At 49.2% G+C, this 17500-nt stretch overlaps 1 protein-coding gene across 9 annotated transcripts in view; it reads left to right on the top strand.

Annotated features, from left to right (window-relative positions):
• Rap1gap2 (RAP1 GTPase activating protein 2) overlaps positions 1 to 17500 on the top strand; it is a 219296-nt gene that overhangs the window by 43847 nt on the left and 157949 nt on the right. Inside the window, exon 1 of one of the 9 annotated variants that reach the window (XM_040749124.1) lies at positions 4545 to 4674. The exons of the other annotated variants lie outside the window; for them this stretch is intronic. Coding sequence (XP_040605058.1) covers positions 4658 to 4674 — 17 coding nt within the window. The 5' untranslated portion in view covers positions 4545 to 4657. Of the gene's footprint in view, positions 1 to 4544; positions 4675 to 17500 lie in introns of those variants that run through there. 9 annotated transcript variants of the gene reach the window in all.

Raw genomic sequence — 17500 nt, 5'->3', positions numbered from 1 at the left:
CAGACAAGTGTCTAGAGACTGATTAAGTTAATGGCTTCTGAGGGCTTGGGCATCTGTTGGGAGAGAAGGAAGGAGAGTAAAATGTAAAAGATAAGAGGCTTCTGAACTGTAAATGGATAGTATGATGATGACAGTGGTGATGGTGACACAGGTTTGTGACTGTCCTGAGAAACATTGATTTGCACTTAAAGTGGTGTATAGAATTTGCCTCAGTAAAGCTTACTTTATTTTCATTTTGAGACAGGGTTTCATGCAATCTAGCCTGGCCTCAAGCTCCCTTTGTAGACAGAGCTGGTCTTGAACTCCTGATCCTCTTGCCTTCACTTCCTAAGTTCTGGGATTACACACATTTGCCACATGCCCTGCTTTATCAATAATGCGTTTTAAAAAGAGAACCTAATTAGCCCAGCCCTTGTCAGTTTATAGCCATGGTCCAATCAGAGTGGATGAGAGATGGCTGCTTCTTTAGGTGGCGACTTGTTTGTTCTCAGAGAAGAAAGGCAGGAAGACACCACAAGAGGTTGTATCCAGTCCCTACTTGCTTTGGGACTAAAAGTCTCTGGTCTTATTGTCCTCTTCCTTTAGTTGGCAGTGTGGGTCCTGTTGGATTCTGAAGATACGCTTTAGACTGTGTTTCTGCTTACTGTCAGGTCATGCTGCAGGGGCTCCTCCAGGGTCTAAGACTTTCTGCTTCTCTCTGCTGCTAAAGCATCTTTCTTCCTGCAGCCAGTTGTCTGGTATGCAGTAGACGTTCCTGGCCTGTGGTCTGTGTTCCTTGATCTCCTCTGTTCACTCCCCAGGGACCTGTTGTCATTGACACAAAGATAGTCCTGGAGGTGTCCCTGAGGCATGTAGGCCTGAAGATGAGCTCTGAGCACTGAGATTTTATCACCTGCTGTCCAGAGCCTCTGCAGCCACTATGTAGAGAAGGGACCATTGCTTTTGGCATTTGATATACAGGAAGAGAGACACTTGGAAAGGTTGGGAATCTTGTTCAAGGTCATCAGCCAGAAAGGCATGAAGGTGGAGTTTGAATCCAGGTTTGTATTTTGTTCCATGAGGTTAGAACTGAATGTTCTCAGTCCATATCTTCTGATCAGGGGTCTACTTCACAGCACTGACCTGGTCCTCACCTCCCTGCTGGATGCCCAGACTGAGAGGGGCCTAGGATGCCTGCATGAGGAGTGCTCCCAGAGGCCCAAGGACTTAACTATAGTTGGAGATACAAGGAACATGGAGATGGGGTGGCAGTAGTACCATGCAGGAGAAACTGGCTTGAACTGTGTGTTGGCAGGCCCAGGTTCTAAACCCTGGCTAACAGTCAGTGAATGGCTTGTTCCTTTCTAGCTTTAACATGCCGGCCACATGCATGGCTTACGCCCTTTCTTTTGTGTCAGTGCTGCGGACCAAACCTAGGACCTTGTACATTCAGGACAAGTTGTCAACCACTAAGCCACATTCCAGTCTTGACTTAGATTTTCTTGTATTTTTTTGGGGGGGGTGGGGTGGGTGGAGGACCAGAATGATGGCAGGTGCTCCCTGCTGAGCAAGTAAATATGCATGTTTTAAAGGCCGCAGCCTTCATCCCTGGTTCTCCAAGGCTGGACATTGGGCAGGCACAAAAGGGGGTTCTCAGTATAAATTCACTGAATGATGAAACTGTGGGCCATGTGCTTAGCCATGCTTAGCCCATCACAAGGAAATAGGATTCAAGCAGAAATAAAAGGCAGAGGCAGGTGGAGGGACTCGGGTGGAGGGGAGGCAGAGGCAGGTGGAGGGGAGGCAGAGGCAGGTGGAGGGACTCAGGTGGAGGAGAAGCAGAGGCAGGTGGACGGACGCAGGTGGAGGGGAAGTAGATGCGGATGGTGGGATGCAGGTGGAGGAGGAGACATAGAAGTAGACTGGATACAGATGGTCAGCATGTGGGAGTCCCCCATCTTCAGCCTACTGTGGGAGCTGGCTTGGGACAAAGGTACAATAACTGAATCATATTCAGCCCAGTTTTCCCCTGAGGAAGTCCCAAGAAGGAGCTCCTCCATCCTCTGTGTGTGTGTGTGTGTGTGTGTGTGTGTGTGTGTGTGTGTGTCTATCTGTCTGTCTGTCTGTCTGGTGCATGGCTCCAGTCACCTGAGATGACTGTAGTGCCTAGGGACAGCCACAGGGACTAAATGAACATGAGCATGGTTCAGGACACATCATCTCCACTGCTGGCAAATATCATGCCCAAATGCCCAAATCTGAGTCTATTACCTCGTAGGAAAAAAGAACCCGATTGGGGGCTGGAGAGAGGGCCCAGCACTTAAGAGCACTGACTTTTTCCAGGAGACCCTAGTTTAGTTCTCAGCACCCACATAGTGACTCACAGCCATCCTTAACTCTAGTTCCAAGGCATCCAATGCCCTCTTTTGGCCTCCTCAGGACTCCTCAGGCACCAGACACATGGAATGTACATATACACATGCAGTCAACACATATTTTTACATAGAGTAAAAAAAATTAATCTTTAAAGAGAGAACCCACCTGTATAATCAATGGCTCATTCTTGGCCCCTAGAAATGACATCTCTGGCAGAAAGAGCGCATGTGATAGGCCGAGTGCAAATTTGTCCTTGGATTTCTTCCTCAGGGGAGGGAAGAGGCCTGACTTGAGCTAAGTATGCTGTGGTTTGACCATAGGCAGCCGTTGCTATTCTGAGTGGATGATTTAAGCAACTAAGGGTTCAAATTCTATTAGAAACCAGGTGGTCACACAAGTGGGAACAGCTTTGTGACAATGCAGCTCCCCCTGGCCACCAGTACCCCGAGAGCAGCCACTATAGACACTGTGCAGTACAGGGCACACCATCTCTAGGGAGTGTAGTTTCTTGTTTTGTCACAGCCCTTCTCCTGCCCCGAAACTTACTATATAGGACAGGCTGGCTTGAGATCACAGATTTGCCTGTCTCTGCTTCCTGAGTGCTGGAATTAAAGACGTGCACCACCATACACAGTTTTGTGTCCCTCCCCCAAAGCATTCCACTCCCAGTCTGTAAGAGCAATGCACAATCTAGGTGATTATCTCTGCAGACATCTGCTTCCTTGGTGCCAGCCAGTCACGGTGTCATCAGAGGGGAGAGAGCCGATGGAGTCAGGGCTCATTGTCCAGCCTTTCCAGAGAACCCATTTCTCTGCAGTTGACCATCGATCCCTACTTAATGGCTCTTTTCATTGTTCAAGGGCCATGATAAGCAGTTCATTTCTCCACTGGCTGGCAGATCTTTATTTATGGTGGATCACAAGAGCCTTTAGATCACTGCAAAGATGCTCTTGAACTTTCTGCAGTTGACTCATCCTAGCTCCAGTTCTACACACCTAGAACATCTGCTGAGTTTCTTGGGCTTGTCAAAGACACAGGGAGCTTGATGCTTTGTGGGGAGAAGACTGAGTTTGTTCAACCAACATCTATTGGGCACCCACATTCCAAATCCACTGCCAGGCCAGGGATGGTGAAGAGATGGGAACAGGGGTGGGAAGGCAGGGGGCTCTTGGTAGCTGCCACTCCCACAGGGACAATGCGTACAGTCACCATGGGATGTAACAAGGGTTCCCACTCCCCCTCCCCTTCTGGAGACCTGGGGATGTCCTGGGGTGTCTCTCAGGGTGTGTGAGGTCAGTGGTCCAGTGGGGGAAGAGAGACTTGGTGCTGCATTACTGCATCAAGAAGGCACTGAGGTGTGAGGCAGTGTGTGGAGGACCTGGGAGCTGTTGTTCTGCCAGACAGGAGATGGGCTGCGACGGGCCTGGTTGGGCTGCCTGTAGGAGTGTGGCTGGGTTGAGGGAGAGCTTGGGCAGAATGAGAGGACTTTCAGAAAGGGTGAGAGCGATCAGGTTCAGATACTTCATTGGCTGCAGACCAGAGTGGGGCGGTGAGCCCTGGGTGGATGTGGGTCCCTTTTGTGGAGATGGGGAGCTCAGGAGTTGGGTCGGTTTCAGGGCGGTGATAGTATAAAACCTCGCTTCTCTTTCTCTTCTTTATCCTGTGTTGTTTGGGATCCTGGAACTTATATGTGCCAGCTAGTAGAAGGGAATAGAGAAGGAGAGTGTGGAGGGCTGGGGAGCTGGTGTGTCATAGGGAGTGCTCTCTCTGTGACCCTGAAGGCACAATGGTTCCCAATCTAACTCAGCTCCCTGTGTACCTTCAGTGGGTGAGCTCCTTGTGCTCAGCAGCTGGCGCCCTGAGCTTGCAGGGAACCATGGGGGAGTTCATCTGTTTCTATGCCCAGTGTCTGAACTGGGTCACTGATTTCTTCAGGATGGACCCCAAGTTTGGATAGTGCTGGTGTGTGTGTGTGTGTGTGTGTGTGTGTGTGTGTGTGTGTGTACCCATGCAAGTGGACACAGGCTTAGAGGACCATGTGGGTGCCTGTGTGGTGCCTTTTTTGGCTTTAGCGAGTTCCTATGGTAACCATGAACATGTCTGTTTTGGGATCTGAGTCTGGGGCGGTGTGAGTGGCTACCAGGAGAAGCAAGGCAGGCGGGCGCTTAGCTGGCATTTGGGCTGTGTCCTGATTTCATTGCCAGGCACTGGGGATGGACCTGGAGGTTCCATTTGCTAGGTGGAGAGTTCCACAAACTCCAGGGCCCTATGTGCTGCTAGTCTCATCCTGACTGGTTGCATCATGCCCAGAAAGCTCTGGTAAGTCCATGTTCTGATTTATGGGCAGATGAACAGCTTTGAGACTTGACCATGGTTGGCGAGTGTCCACTGATGGGCATTAGGTTCTGGGGACAGGAGCTCTTCGTAGGTGGGTGTGGAACAGCAAAGAAAGGCTCAGCTTCTCCCTGGATCCCAGGGAGGGTGTCTTCCATGTGGCTAGTGGAGCCATGGAGTGGAATGGCCATAGCTAACTGTGTTAGTGAGGGAGGCGAGGACGGGGGTGCAGGAGGGTGGAATGGCTCGCCTGTGGCCTGTCAGTCTGGGATCAATTCTCCCTGCAGCCTTCTTTACCCTGCATACTTTCTGGAAGCCTTGTGCTATGCTGCTTGGGGTGCTTGACAGGCCTCACAGGCCCTCAGCTCTGCCCAGGCCTGTTGGGAAGAGCAGGAAGGAGGTGGACATTCTGTGGTTTGTCTGAACTATCTGGACCTCTCTGGGAGACAGAGCTCAGAGCACCATTCCTGGGAGTCCTGGGAGGAGAAGGGAGACATCAGCAGAGACCCTAGATTTGCAGGGTCCCAGAGGCTGAGGGCTTGGAGCAAACATGAAGTCCGTCTGTCTCTGAAGCTGGTCCCTTAGCTGAAGCTTGGTTGTCTCCCATGTGCCTTCTAAGGGTACCTAGTTTATTGGAATATAGTTCTGCTGGCTCACTGCTGTCCATTATTTCATTTTGAATCTCCAAAACTACCATTGCATAACCCAACCATATCCCTCCTCCTCAATAAAGCTAATCCCCTGTTCTCCCCAGGGCTTCCTAGGGCTCAGAAGGCTCCCCTTGTGGCTTAACTCTTCTCTCCTGGCCGACTAGCCTGGACCCTCCACTGTATGGAGATTCTCAGTGCCTGTCCTGGGCTTTGTTTTAAGTTTTCTAGGTGGCCTGCATGAGCCCCACAGATATGAGGCAGGAGCTTGCTAAGTTTCCCAGGCTGGCCTTGAACTTGCGAGAGGATGAGGTTACAGATCTTGCTCTCCATACTGTTACAAGAGCTGCTTCAAAGCCACCGGAGATCTGGAGTTTGGGCAAAGTCTTGACAACTAACTTAAGAAAACGGCTGGACAGGCTTTGGGGTTACCTGTGGCTGACCTTGGCCTCGATGCGCCATTCTCTAGTCTCTGCTCTCATTTCTCTGGGGCTGATTCCCCAGCTCCTACCCTCCTTCAGGTCCCCTTTCCCCCTTACAGCTCTTGCCCCCTCACTGACTGCCTGATCATTTCCGGCTCTGTTCCCAGACTGGCTCCCTCCCAATTAACCTTTTCTCTCTTTCACATCTAATGCTTCCTCTCTCTTTGGGCTGAGAAACCTCTGACTCATGTAGGGCCGGTCCTCCTGCCTCCTAATTCCGGCCCATTATCTCCTGCCCAGGCAGTGATGGAAGCTCCAGAGTTAATCTCCTCCCCTCTGTCTCTGCCAGTGTGACAATGTCCTCATCTCAAAAGCCACTCTAATTGTCCTGCTTTGGGGAGTCAGATGCAAACATGCTTGCAGACTCTGCTAGTGCTGACCCCACAGAGGTTTGTCCCCAGGAGCTGTTGTGGGGTCAGCTCTCATCTCTGATGGTGGGGCTGATAGTTATGACTGTGTAGGATTTGCGGGGGACTTATCTCTTTGGAATGCTCAGCAACTGTCTTAGGTCCACAACCAATAGTAAGAGCCATGCTTTTCACAAGGCTGTGGTTTCCAGGTGTCTGTGCATCTGGTAACCATAAAGAATTCTGAGCACCAGCCGAATATGGTAGTACAAGTTTATAATCCCAGCACTCAGAGGCTGAAGCAGAAGGGTCTCGAGTTCAAGGCTAGCCTGGTTTAGGAAGCAAGGCCCCAGTCTCTGCAGCAGGTGTGTGTGTGTGTGTGTGTGTGTGTGTGTGTGTGCGCGTGTACACAACAAAACAATAACAATACAATCACTGTCAGTGAAGTCAGAGGACTCAGGTGGAACTTGGCACCTGCACCTGTTTAAGACGAGTGACATCTGTGGCAGTGGAGTTTGAGAACCACTGTTTCCAGGAACAGACAAGCATGACGGTGGCCAGTGGATCAGGTGGGGCTAGAGGTTCATGTCACTCTAGTCCAGGGCTTGACTCTTCACATTGGTCTGGATAGTTCCTGTGGGGGTCTGTCCTGGCCATGTAGGATGTCTAACAGAATTTCTGACCTCTACCCACCTATTGCCAATAACCCACTCCCAGCTGTGACAATGAAAACTATCTCCAGCCAGGCAGTGGTGGTGCACACATGCCTTTAATCCCAGCAGAGGCAGAGAGGCAGAGAGGCAGAGAGGCAGAGAGGCAGAGAGGCAGAGAGGCAGAGAGGCAGAGAGGCAGAGAGCCAGAGAGGCAGAGAGGCAGAGAGGCAGAGAGAGGCAGAGGCAGGTGGATCTCTGTGAATTTGAGCCCAGCCTAGTTTACAGAGCAAGTTCCAGGACAGCTAAGGCTGTTACACAGAAAAACCCTGTCAGGAAAAACAAACAACAAACAAACAAACAAACAAACAAAAACAACAAAAAAGAAAGATAAAAAAAGAGAAAACTATCTGCAAATTTTGCTGAACTTCTCTATCTGTTGGATGACTTGAGGCAAGTTAGCTGTTTCACCTGTGGTTTTGTTCTTGCAAACCAGCCTCTACCCTTTCTTTCCTGGATTAGCAGAGACTCCACTCCTCGTATACCCAGGACTCCCTTCCTCAGCATCCTGGAGCTGGGAGGATTTCCCTGGTCAGGGTCACGGTGAGTGCTGCCTCTGCTGTGGCTGTCATATGGCTTCTGCCTATACCCTTCTCTTATCCCCTTCCGTCAGAGCCAGTAGGAGCTTTTTGTAGTGTTCCTTGCCTTGGCCAGGTGGTGTTCCCTCCCTGTCTCTGGCTGATCTGTGAATAGACAGGCTACCACTGTGTGAGCCTCCACCCCACGCCCAGCTCATTCTGAGAGGGTGGAGGGGGCGGAAATCCGTGCCTGGCAGGCCACAAAGCCACATAACTGACTTGTGGGGCCCTGCCCTGGGGAGGAGTGTGCTGCCAGCAGCTGGCCTGGTCTGGGTGCTTGGCTGCTTCTAGATGCCCGTTATAGACAGGAGCTTCGGGCTGCCAGTGGACTTTCAAAGTCCCATTTCTAGGCTCAGGATCAGGATTCAGGAGGGACAGCCCCATACTGACTCTGTCATGATCAGTCTGGGGGATTGGTTAAAATGCAGCTTCCTGGGCCCCATCTGGGAGATTCTGTCTTATCACTCCTGGGTGGGGCTCAGGAACCCTTAGTGTTTGTTACCATGACTGGACATAGTACTCGTGCAGGTGGCCCACAGCTGCTTGGGATCCAGTCCATTTAAAGGGCTATCACCCTTAGGGCTGGAGAGATGGCTCAGTGGTTAAGAGCACTTGATGCTCTTGCAAAGGACCTGGGTTCAGTTCCTAGCACCCACATGGCAGCTCACACTCATCTGTAGCTCCAGTTTCAGGGGATCTGGTGCCCTGTCCTGGCGTCTGTGGGCTTCATGTATGTATATGATGCATAGACTTACGTGCAGGGAAACACTGATACACCTAAAATAAAAATAAATATTTTTGTTGCTGTTGTTTTGGTTTCTTGAGACAGAGTTTCTATGTGTAGTAGCCCTGGCTGTCCTGGAATTCACTCTATAGACCAGGCTGGTCTCAAATTCAGAGATCTGCCTGCTTTTTTAGCCTCCTAAGTTCTGGGGTTAAAGGATACACCCTGACTGAAATAACTAAATCTTAAAAAAAAATACAGGACTGCTCCCACAATGCAGATTCAGTGGTAAGGTTCACTGGGTGTACTTTGGTAAACCACACAACTTTCCTGTGCCCCAGTTTCTTTGCAGAGGGATATTAATAGTGCTACACGTTGGTGCGCCGTGAGGTCTAAGTGAGATAGTTCAGGGGAAGCATGGAGTGAGGTGAGTAGTACATGGTGCTCATCAAATGCCTCCTGTCATAGTATTTCTGGTGACATACAATAGTCTTGGGCTGTGCGATCACATATGTAACCATGTGATGTACCCACAGGCCTGTAAACACCCCCATGTACCCAGAAGGGCAAGCTGGGATGATGTACACATACATCTACTCAAGCCTGCCTGCTGAGGACAGAGATGACATCAGTGACACGGTTGCTAGACAGATAGAGGGCATTAGGACAGATATGCCTGTACACAAAACCCTAAGGATCGGGGCCTTACTCACATGCTGGTATTATTCCCAGAGTTAGCAGCACCTGGGCTGAGCTCTAGGAGCCCAAGGTGCCCTTGTTTCCATAGCAACCACTGTGCAGAGCAAACAGGAGGAGGAGGAGGAGGAGGAGGAGGAGGAGGAGGGAAGAGATGGGAAAGCCTGAGCCAGCTTTCAGGGCCTTCCTGCCTGCTGAGCTTGTTTTCCTCTGTCCTCTAAACTCAGGTCGTTCCCTGCCGCCCCTTTGGATAATTGTATGCCTGACCTCTGGATACTTGAGGCCCAGACTTGATCATTGCTAACAGTTTTGTTGTGATGTGACTCTGGAAATCAAACTTGGCCTCATGCATGCTAGGCAAGTGCTCTAGCACTGAGCTATACCCTCAGCTGACAGCTAATATTTTATCTGGCTTTCACCAACCCGTTTTATTTTAATAAAATATATACGATACGAAGATTTTCCCTCCCTCCCTCTGCCCCTCCTTCCCCTCTTTCCTTTTGACAGGGTCTCACCTAGTCCAGCCTGACCCCAAGAGCAGTACTCCTCTTGGATGCTGGGATTACAGGTTTATGCCACCATGCACAGTTTATACGGAGCAGGTAGGTGTTCGTGCTAGAAAGGCAGCGTGTCAGTGAGCTACACCCCAGCCCAGACTGAAACCCTGCGCCCACCATGAAGTCTCTCTTCATTCCCCATCACGTTCCATCCTGGTGGCTACCATTCCTCCGTAAAACCAGGCGATATTTGCACGTTCCCTACGCTTTATTTCACTTAATATAGAGTCTTCAAGATTTATCCACGTTGCAGTACACGTCAGAATTTATTTTGTGTGCGTCCGTGTGGAACAGATGCTCGTGTTCCTGTGTGTGTGGAGGCCCGAGGTTAGTGTTCGGTTCTTCCTCAGTTGCTCTCCACCCAATTATTCCTCACCTTTTTCAGTTCTTTTGTCACCCCTATTTTTTTGAGATGGTCTGACATTGAACCGTGAGTTTGCCAATCCTGCTAGATTGGCAGTCATTGAACCCCAGGGGCCCTCTGTCCATGCCTCCTCAGTGCTGGGACGATACGTGTGCCCTCTAGTGCCTGGCTTTTCTATACTGGGGCTGGGGATTGAACTCATCCTTGGCCCCTCATCCTTGTTGGGCAACCACTTTGTAGACTGTGCCATCTCTCCAGCTCCACACGATTAGAAGTAATCTGTGGTTTTGTGTATGTATTTGACCTTTCTGTGCTCTTGGGTTTCATACCTACAGACTCTACCAACCTTGGATATACATATTTTTGGGCAGAGTCTCACCATGCACCTCTGACTGGTCTGGAACTCAATGTAGACCAGACTAGCCTTGAATTCGTGGATATCCACCTGTTTCTGTGTCCTGAGTGCTGGGATTAAATACATACACCATCACGTCTAGCAATACATATATTTCAAATCACACCTGTACTGAACAGGTGCAAACCCCTTTGCTTGTTATTATTTCCTGGACAATACAGTATAACATTATTCTTTTAAATTTATTTATTGATTAAATATTTCCATTTATTTTACATGTGACGGTTTCCCCCTCCCTCCTCTCTTCCTGTCCCCCCCACTTTCCCTCTGCACCCTCCCCATCCACCCCTCCTCCACCTCACACAGCATCACAGTGTGTTAGGTGTCATAAGTAATTCAGAGAAGACAGGCTTCATACAGAACCATGCGTGTGGGTTCTATGTGGGCACTAGCCCATTTTGTATAAGAAACCTCAGCCACCTGGATCCTGGTCTCTGTGGGAGCTGATCCTGACCTTTGAAGACAACCATATTAAAAATTCATGCATGTTCCTGGCTTACTGATGTACACCTTTCATCCCAGCACCCTGGAGGCAGAGACAGGTGGATCTCCGTGAGTCCGAGGCCAGCCTGGTCTACCAGTGAGTTCCAGGACAGCCAGAGCTGCATAATAAAGAGATCCTGCCTCAAGAAAAAACAAACAAACAAACAAACAAACAACGTCCCCTAAAACCAACCAAACAAACACCATGTGCCATCCTTTTGAATTTTTGATACAGTGTCTTGTTGGCCAGGCAGAGCTAGGCCCTGCCTCCTATCAGCTCTAAGCCCTTGGACAGGGTACTTAATTTCTTTGTGCCTCAGTTTCCTCTTGGGAAGTACAAAACCTACTGGAAGTGTTATTTTGGGTATGAAGTAAGTTCGCATATGTTAATGCGTAGAATAGTGTAGAGACACAGTGAACATCAGATGTGTAGTGTATATGTGGCTGTCGCTATTATTCTATTCCACCCATTAATCTCCAACAACAGTCTAGTCCTAACTTATCATATTATGTCTAGGTTCACTTACCACTTTGTTTACAGCAATCTGTGCCCTAACCCAAAATGACATCAAAAAAGTTGTAGCTTTTTCCACATCCTGAGTGTGCGCCCTTCCTTAGGTGTTCTGGAATCTCTCAGGACTCTTGTAGTTTTCATCATTGTTGTTGTGGTCGTCGTCATCTTCTTCTTCTTCTTCTTCTTCTCTTCCTCTTCTTCGTTCTCTCCTTCTTCCCCTCCTTCCTCTCCTCCTTCTTCTTCCCCTTCTCCTCTTTTTTTTTGAGACCGAGTTTCTCTGTGTAGCTCTGGCTGTCCTGGCACTCACTGTGTAGACCAGGCTGGCCTCAAACTCAGAGACCTGCCTCTGCCTCCCGAGTGCTGGGATTAAAGGCATGTGCCACCATCACCTGGCTAGTTTATTCTTTTTAGTTGCCAGTCAGTGTCTATTTGTACATTCTGTGTGCTCACTGTTGTATCCTGCATGGCTGGATGGCTGGCTCACTTTCATGGTTTGACATCTCAGAGTCTGCTTTGGTGGCTCTCTCCACTTGACTCTCTGTGTTTGTGAGAGGTCCCCATGGCGGGGACCAGAAGTGAAGCTGTGGGCCATAGCTCCGTGTGGCATTGCCAGGGCCCCAGAGGGGTTCTACCACCCATATGCCCTCCACTGCCCATATCCTCACAGCTGTGGAAGCTCAGACTTGACTGGCAAGAACATATTCTATTTACCTTTTCCACAGATGATAATAAAATTCTGAATAAATGAGTGAAAACCCTTCTGACACAACTACCAGATCACAATGCCTCCTCCGAGTCCTTCTCTGTAGTCCTGGGCGTGTTCTTGTATTCTTTCTTTCTAGTTTTAAAAGCTGGATCAACAAGCCTTCTCCCATACTGGTACAGCCCTCCCCCTATTTTTAAAATAGCATTTTCCTGATTATAAAAATAGTACATGCTCACTGTAGGAGATTTAAAAAATTGTACAAATGTTGAAATGAAAAAAATAACCCATAGCCCACTACCCAAAGTATCATTATTCTTCTTATTTATAGTGCTGTGTTTCAGACCCAGGGGTCAAGCCTGCTAAGCCACTGATGAACCATTGAACTATGTCCCCCTCTACACATTACTGTTTTAATGTTTCCTAATGGTCTTACGTTTTTAGACTTTAAAAAAGTGTTATGCAATGTCATTCAACATTAAGTAATCTTTTAAAAGGTGATTTAGAGCTGGGGATGTGACTCAGTTAGCAGAGTGCTTGCCTAGCATGTGTGAAGATCTGGGTTTGATCCTTAGCACCACATAAAACCAGGGGTAGTGGTGCAGGCCTGTAATCTTGGAATTTAGAAAGTAGATGCAGGAGGGCCAGAAGTTTAAGGTCATCCTCTGCTACACAGTGATTTGAGGCCAACCTGGGCTACATGAGACTTAGTCTTTTTTTCCTTTTTCTTTTCCTTTTTTCTTTTAAAGACAGGGTTTCTCTGTCTAACAGCTCTGATTGTCCTGGAACTCTGTATACTAGACTGGCCTCAAACTCACAAAGATTCTCCTGTCTCTGCCTCCCAAGTGCTGGGATTAAAGGCCTGCACCACCAAAGTGGTGTCTTAAAACCAAAGTAAAGCACAAATAAAACTGTAAGCGTTTTGGCATGGGACAGGTATTCTGGCACTTGGGAGTCACAGAATACTGAGTGTTACACAGCTCAGATGGAAAGGTATCCTGGAGCTTGGGAGCCACAGGTTGCAGTAAGCTTAGCTGCTTACAGCCTTGCCTCAGAGAAAGGCTTACCCAGTGTATCGGCTCCACTCCCCACTCCGGCAGGACAGGGTCTTCCAGCTGAGGATATTTGCCCAGTGTAGCAGTTTTGCCCGGCAGGAGGGGGAGGGAGGATTGGAGTGTAACAATTTTGCTCTGCCAAGGGAAGGTTTCCCCAGCAAAAGTGTTACAGCCCTGCCCGCTCTGCTCTGCCCAGGGTTGCCTCTGTTCCACCGCAAAAGAAGGTCTTCACCCAAAGCTCATCCAAGGGGTTTACTGGGAGGAAGAATCCAGGAAGAATCCAGAGTGGCAGAGGACAGCCGGGTGGTGCGAACAGACACAAGCTGAACAAACACAGGGTTTATATAGGGCTTTCAGGGTGGGGCTTGGTCAGACCTCAATGCTGAGTTCAGATTGGCTAGAGCTCTGCTCAGGGATTGTTTAGTTTTCTGCACAGGATTAGGGTCAGATTTGGCTCTGGTTTCAGGGTCAAAGTGTGTTTCTTTCTCTGGTCTTTTAGCCTTCTGGCTCCAATTTTAGGGCCAGGGTGTGTTTCTTTCACTGACTCCGATTCTAGGGACAAAGTGTGTTTCTTTGGCACTGGTTTCAGGGTCAGGGTACATTTCTTTGGTTCTGGTTGCAGGGCCAAAATGTGTTTCTTTGGCTCCGCTCAGGGTGTGTTTCTTTGACTGGTCCCTTTTCCCAACAAAAACCAAACCCAAAATCAAACAATGCACCTGTCCACATTGATTTAAAATACTACTTACCTGTGGTTATGAGGTGTCATAATTAATTTAGCCATTGCTTTATTTTCAGATTTTAAAGTTGTTTCCAATTTTGTTTATAACAAATTATGCAAAAAATCTGAATATATTTTTTTGTTATTTTTTTGACTATTTCCTTTGGCCAGCTCCTAGTGAAGGTAAATGCTCTTATCCCCCTTCCTCCCTCCCTCCCTCCCTCCCTCCTTCCCTCCCTCCCTCCCTCCCTCCCTCCCTTCTTTCCTTTCTTTTGAAACAGTGTTTGAATATTTGCCTTGAATATTCAAGGCCCTGGTACCACAACAAACAAACAAATGCATCTTGCTTCCTGGAATAGAGTGCTCAGGGGCTGACCCACTTAGACAGACACACGGAACACAGAGAACACCTCCATCACCACAGACAGCTGAGACAGAAGGCCAGGCTCCCAGGTCATCTTCCAAGAGCTAGACAAGCCCAGACTGTGACCTGTCGCCTGCTGGCTCCTCCAAGGACAGGTATCTAAGCTGTGCAAACCCAGGGCCACTAGGTGGCACCCAGGAGGCAGCCACAAGCTGGTACCCTGCCTCTGGAAGCTCTCTCATAGCCTCTGCCTCCTGGGGCCTGGAACGGGGGCAGACAGCTGTCACCTTGGGAGGGTCCTGACCCTTGGCCAGCATCCAGCTTTAGTGTTACACGTCAGAGTCCTGGTATGTTCTGAAAACACACACTCTGATAACTCTGATATACATTCCGACTTGACCACAGAAGGTCACTCAGGGTCACATACACAAACATTCCTAGTGCCACATCCCATTACAACCCGGACAGAACCAGCTGTGGCTTCTCAGCACAGGTCATGTCCTTCCTTCTGTCCTCACTAATCCTGGCATGTGGTTCCGCTCATTCTTCTGTCCCCCCCCCCCCCCAACCATTTTACTTTTGAGGCAGGTTTTCACTTTGTAGCTCAGGCTGATGTTGAACTTGTGGTGATCCTCCTGCCTCAGCTCTTGAGTATTGGGATGAAAAAGTGTGTGTTACCACACCCAGCTATGAGGAATATTCTTTTTCTTTCTTTCTATCTCTCTCTCCCCTCCCTCCCTTCCTTTCTTCCTTTTATTTATTTATTTTTTGATTCTAGAAATTGAACCCAGCATCTCCCACGTGCTAGACAAACATTTGGCCACTGAGCTTCATCTCCAGCCCTGCCCCCCCACATCTAAATGGAAGAAGCCACACCTCTGGGAGAATGACCTTGCCCTGGTCTCATGACTACTACAAGCTGGAGCTGGGATTCCGGGGATTTTCTGCCTGTATTCTGTTACTGACCCTCCTTTGCTTTGAAGGCCCATATGGGCACTCTCCAATACACTGTTCTGGGAAGAACAGACTTGAGATGTTCCTATACAGGCATGCACACCGAGGCTCCTATACAGGCATGCATGCTGAGGCTGCTGCTCCTATACAGGCATGCACGCTGAGGCTGCTGCTCCTATACAGGCATGCACACCGAGGCTGCTGGTCCTACTGAGAACGGATGCTGATGTTGGACATGCAAGAAATGGAGTGAAATAAAGTGATTGTTGTAGCTTGCATGGGGTGTAAAAAGTCTCCAGGTCATATGTAAAGTGTTGTCTATGGGGGCAGTCACCCTGGGTCCAGAATGTTTGAATAGTCTGAGGTCAGAGGGCAGGGTGGGCCTGACTCCTGTACCTGACCTCTGACACTTTGTTGAAACCCAGAATTCCAAGTGTTCCTAATGGAATTACCCCACTTTCCCTTGGGATCATGCTAGTTTCCAGTCTAAAGAGTAGGAGGACTGTGTTCAGAGTGGATGTGTCCCTTCATCGTCTGTGGACTTAGGGCTAACTCACTTTAAGGGGACGGTACCTGGCCTTGTCAAGGGAGCCTCAGTGCTTAACTCACATGGTGTGAGTTTAGGAATTTGCTAATCACGTTGAAAACATCTTGCTGGGATGGAGAGACAGTTTAGCAGTTTCGAGTAAGTTGCTCTCCCAGAGGACCTGGGTTCAGTGCCCAGCACCCATATTAGGTATCTCACAATCATCTACACCTGGGCTCCAGGGGATTCAGCACCCTCTTCTGGACTCCTTGGGGACCAGGCATATGATACATGATGGCAAAACACTCATACACTTCGAAAAAGTTGTGTGTGTGTGTGTGTGTGTGTGTGTGTGTGTGAGAGAGAGAGAGAGAGAGAGAGAGAGAGAGAGAGAGAGAGAGAGAGAAAGAGAGAGAGCTAAAGCCTCTGTCTTTGTCTTGGTTATTCACAGTCTGTTCTCAGTTCCTGCAAGTGTTGAGTATGTACCACTATTTGCAGGGAAGGGTCAGGGATACAGACGGGGTGGGTCTTAGACCTGAAGGATCTGCGCCTTTACACACTTCTCTGTTCCTGGTGCAGCAGGTGCAGCTCACAGAAACCCAGTCAAAATGGAAAGAGCTGGTGGCCACGCTTCTGAGTGGCCCTGCCGTCAGTGAGGCAGCTGGAGAGAGCAAACAGAATAGAGAGACACAGTGGAAATGAGTAGGAAATAGCACACTGGTCAGCGGCAAGGAGGAAGACAACTCAGGGGAGAGGGCTGAGGAACCGACAGTTCTGAAGGGAACACCCCGAATCTTCCAGGGGTGTCTCTGTTCGGAGTCTAGTTCAGTTAAAAACTTACCACGCCACCTTCCCTTCCAAACCTAGGCTTATTAACTGGTCAAATGCCTATAGTCCTAGTACTCAGGAGGCTGAGGCAGGAGGATTGCCATAAATCTAAAGCCAGCTAGGGCTACACGCTGAGACCCTGACTCAAAAAGCAACCAAGAGAGAAACAGACAAGAGGCAAGCAGTATTCTTGTTAGTGTACAGCCTGCCTCTCTGTGCTGTACTCTAAATAGACCCATGTTCTCCTGAGAACCAAACAAAAACCTAAGGCTTGCCAGTAGCCTCTCTTCCACTGGTTGAGACTGGATCATTTTCTGCTCAAGATTTGGGCAGGAGGAAGGGAGGGGAGGAAATGTGGCTATGCTATCTGGGTCAGAGCTGGCGCTGGGGAAGCTAGCACACCAGCGTTCTGTGCCTTTGATGGAGTTGTCAATGCCAAGGTCAGAGAGGGAGGAATGCAGGCTGTCCATTTTCTAATGAATATTCATCGAGCACCTACTTTACACTGGGCCTGATTTGGGCGCTGGGATTCCTTTGTTGAATCCTGGCTCTGTAATTCATTGCTGAGGGCAGAGCCCTGACCTCCCCCCTCTGAAGATGAAGAAGACAAGAGTGTGTCTCATAGGGATGTTTAGGGTGCAGTGAGCTAACACACTGAAGGTACTACAAAAGACACTTTGCCCCTGAGCAGCCCTAACAGGAGATAAAGAGGAGTCAGATGTGAACAGTGTCTGGTTTTGAACTGCAGAGAACTCAGGCAGTGGGACTTTTAACCGCCACCCCAAAGTATGAGGGCTCGGTGAGAAGTGGACTCCCTCCTGGACAGACAGCAGGTGACAGCCCAAAAGGAATCCTCTAGGAGTTTGAAACCAAGAGAACATTCAGGACAGGGGTCAGGTAGTGTGAGGAGCTGTTTTCAAGGCAGTGAGCCACCTCCAGAACCCAGTGGAAGGATTGCCCTGTGGGGTATGTGTAAACCTATTCAAAGGATGGATGTGGTTCTGATGAAGTGATGGCATCCTGGAGGGCCACCTGTTTCTCTGGCGATTGGCACAGTAGCTTTGGGCATCCTGGGGATGGATTAGGGAGGCAAAGGCACCATGGCTGTGTTGCTGAGGAGGGTGGCCCAGGCTGGAGGCTACAGTA

The sequence above is a fragment of the Mesocricetus auratus genome, unplaced genomic scaffold, assembly GCF_017639785.1.
Source record: "Mesocricetus auratus isolate SY011 unplaced genomic scaffold, BCM_Maur_2.0 Super-Scaffold_100007, whole genome shotgun sequence".
In the NCBI taxonomy this organism is placed as follows: Eukaryota; Metazoa; Chordata; class Mammalia; order Rodentia; family Cricetidae; genus Mesocricetus; species Mesocricetus auratus.
Note: the sequence above shows the minus strand (reverse complement) of the source record. Positions and strands in the feature narration are given on the sequence as shown.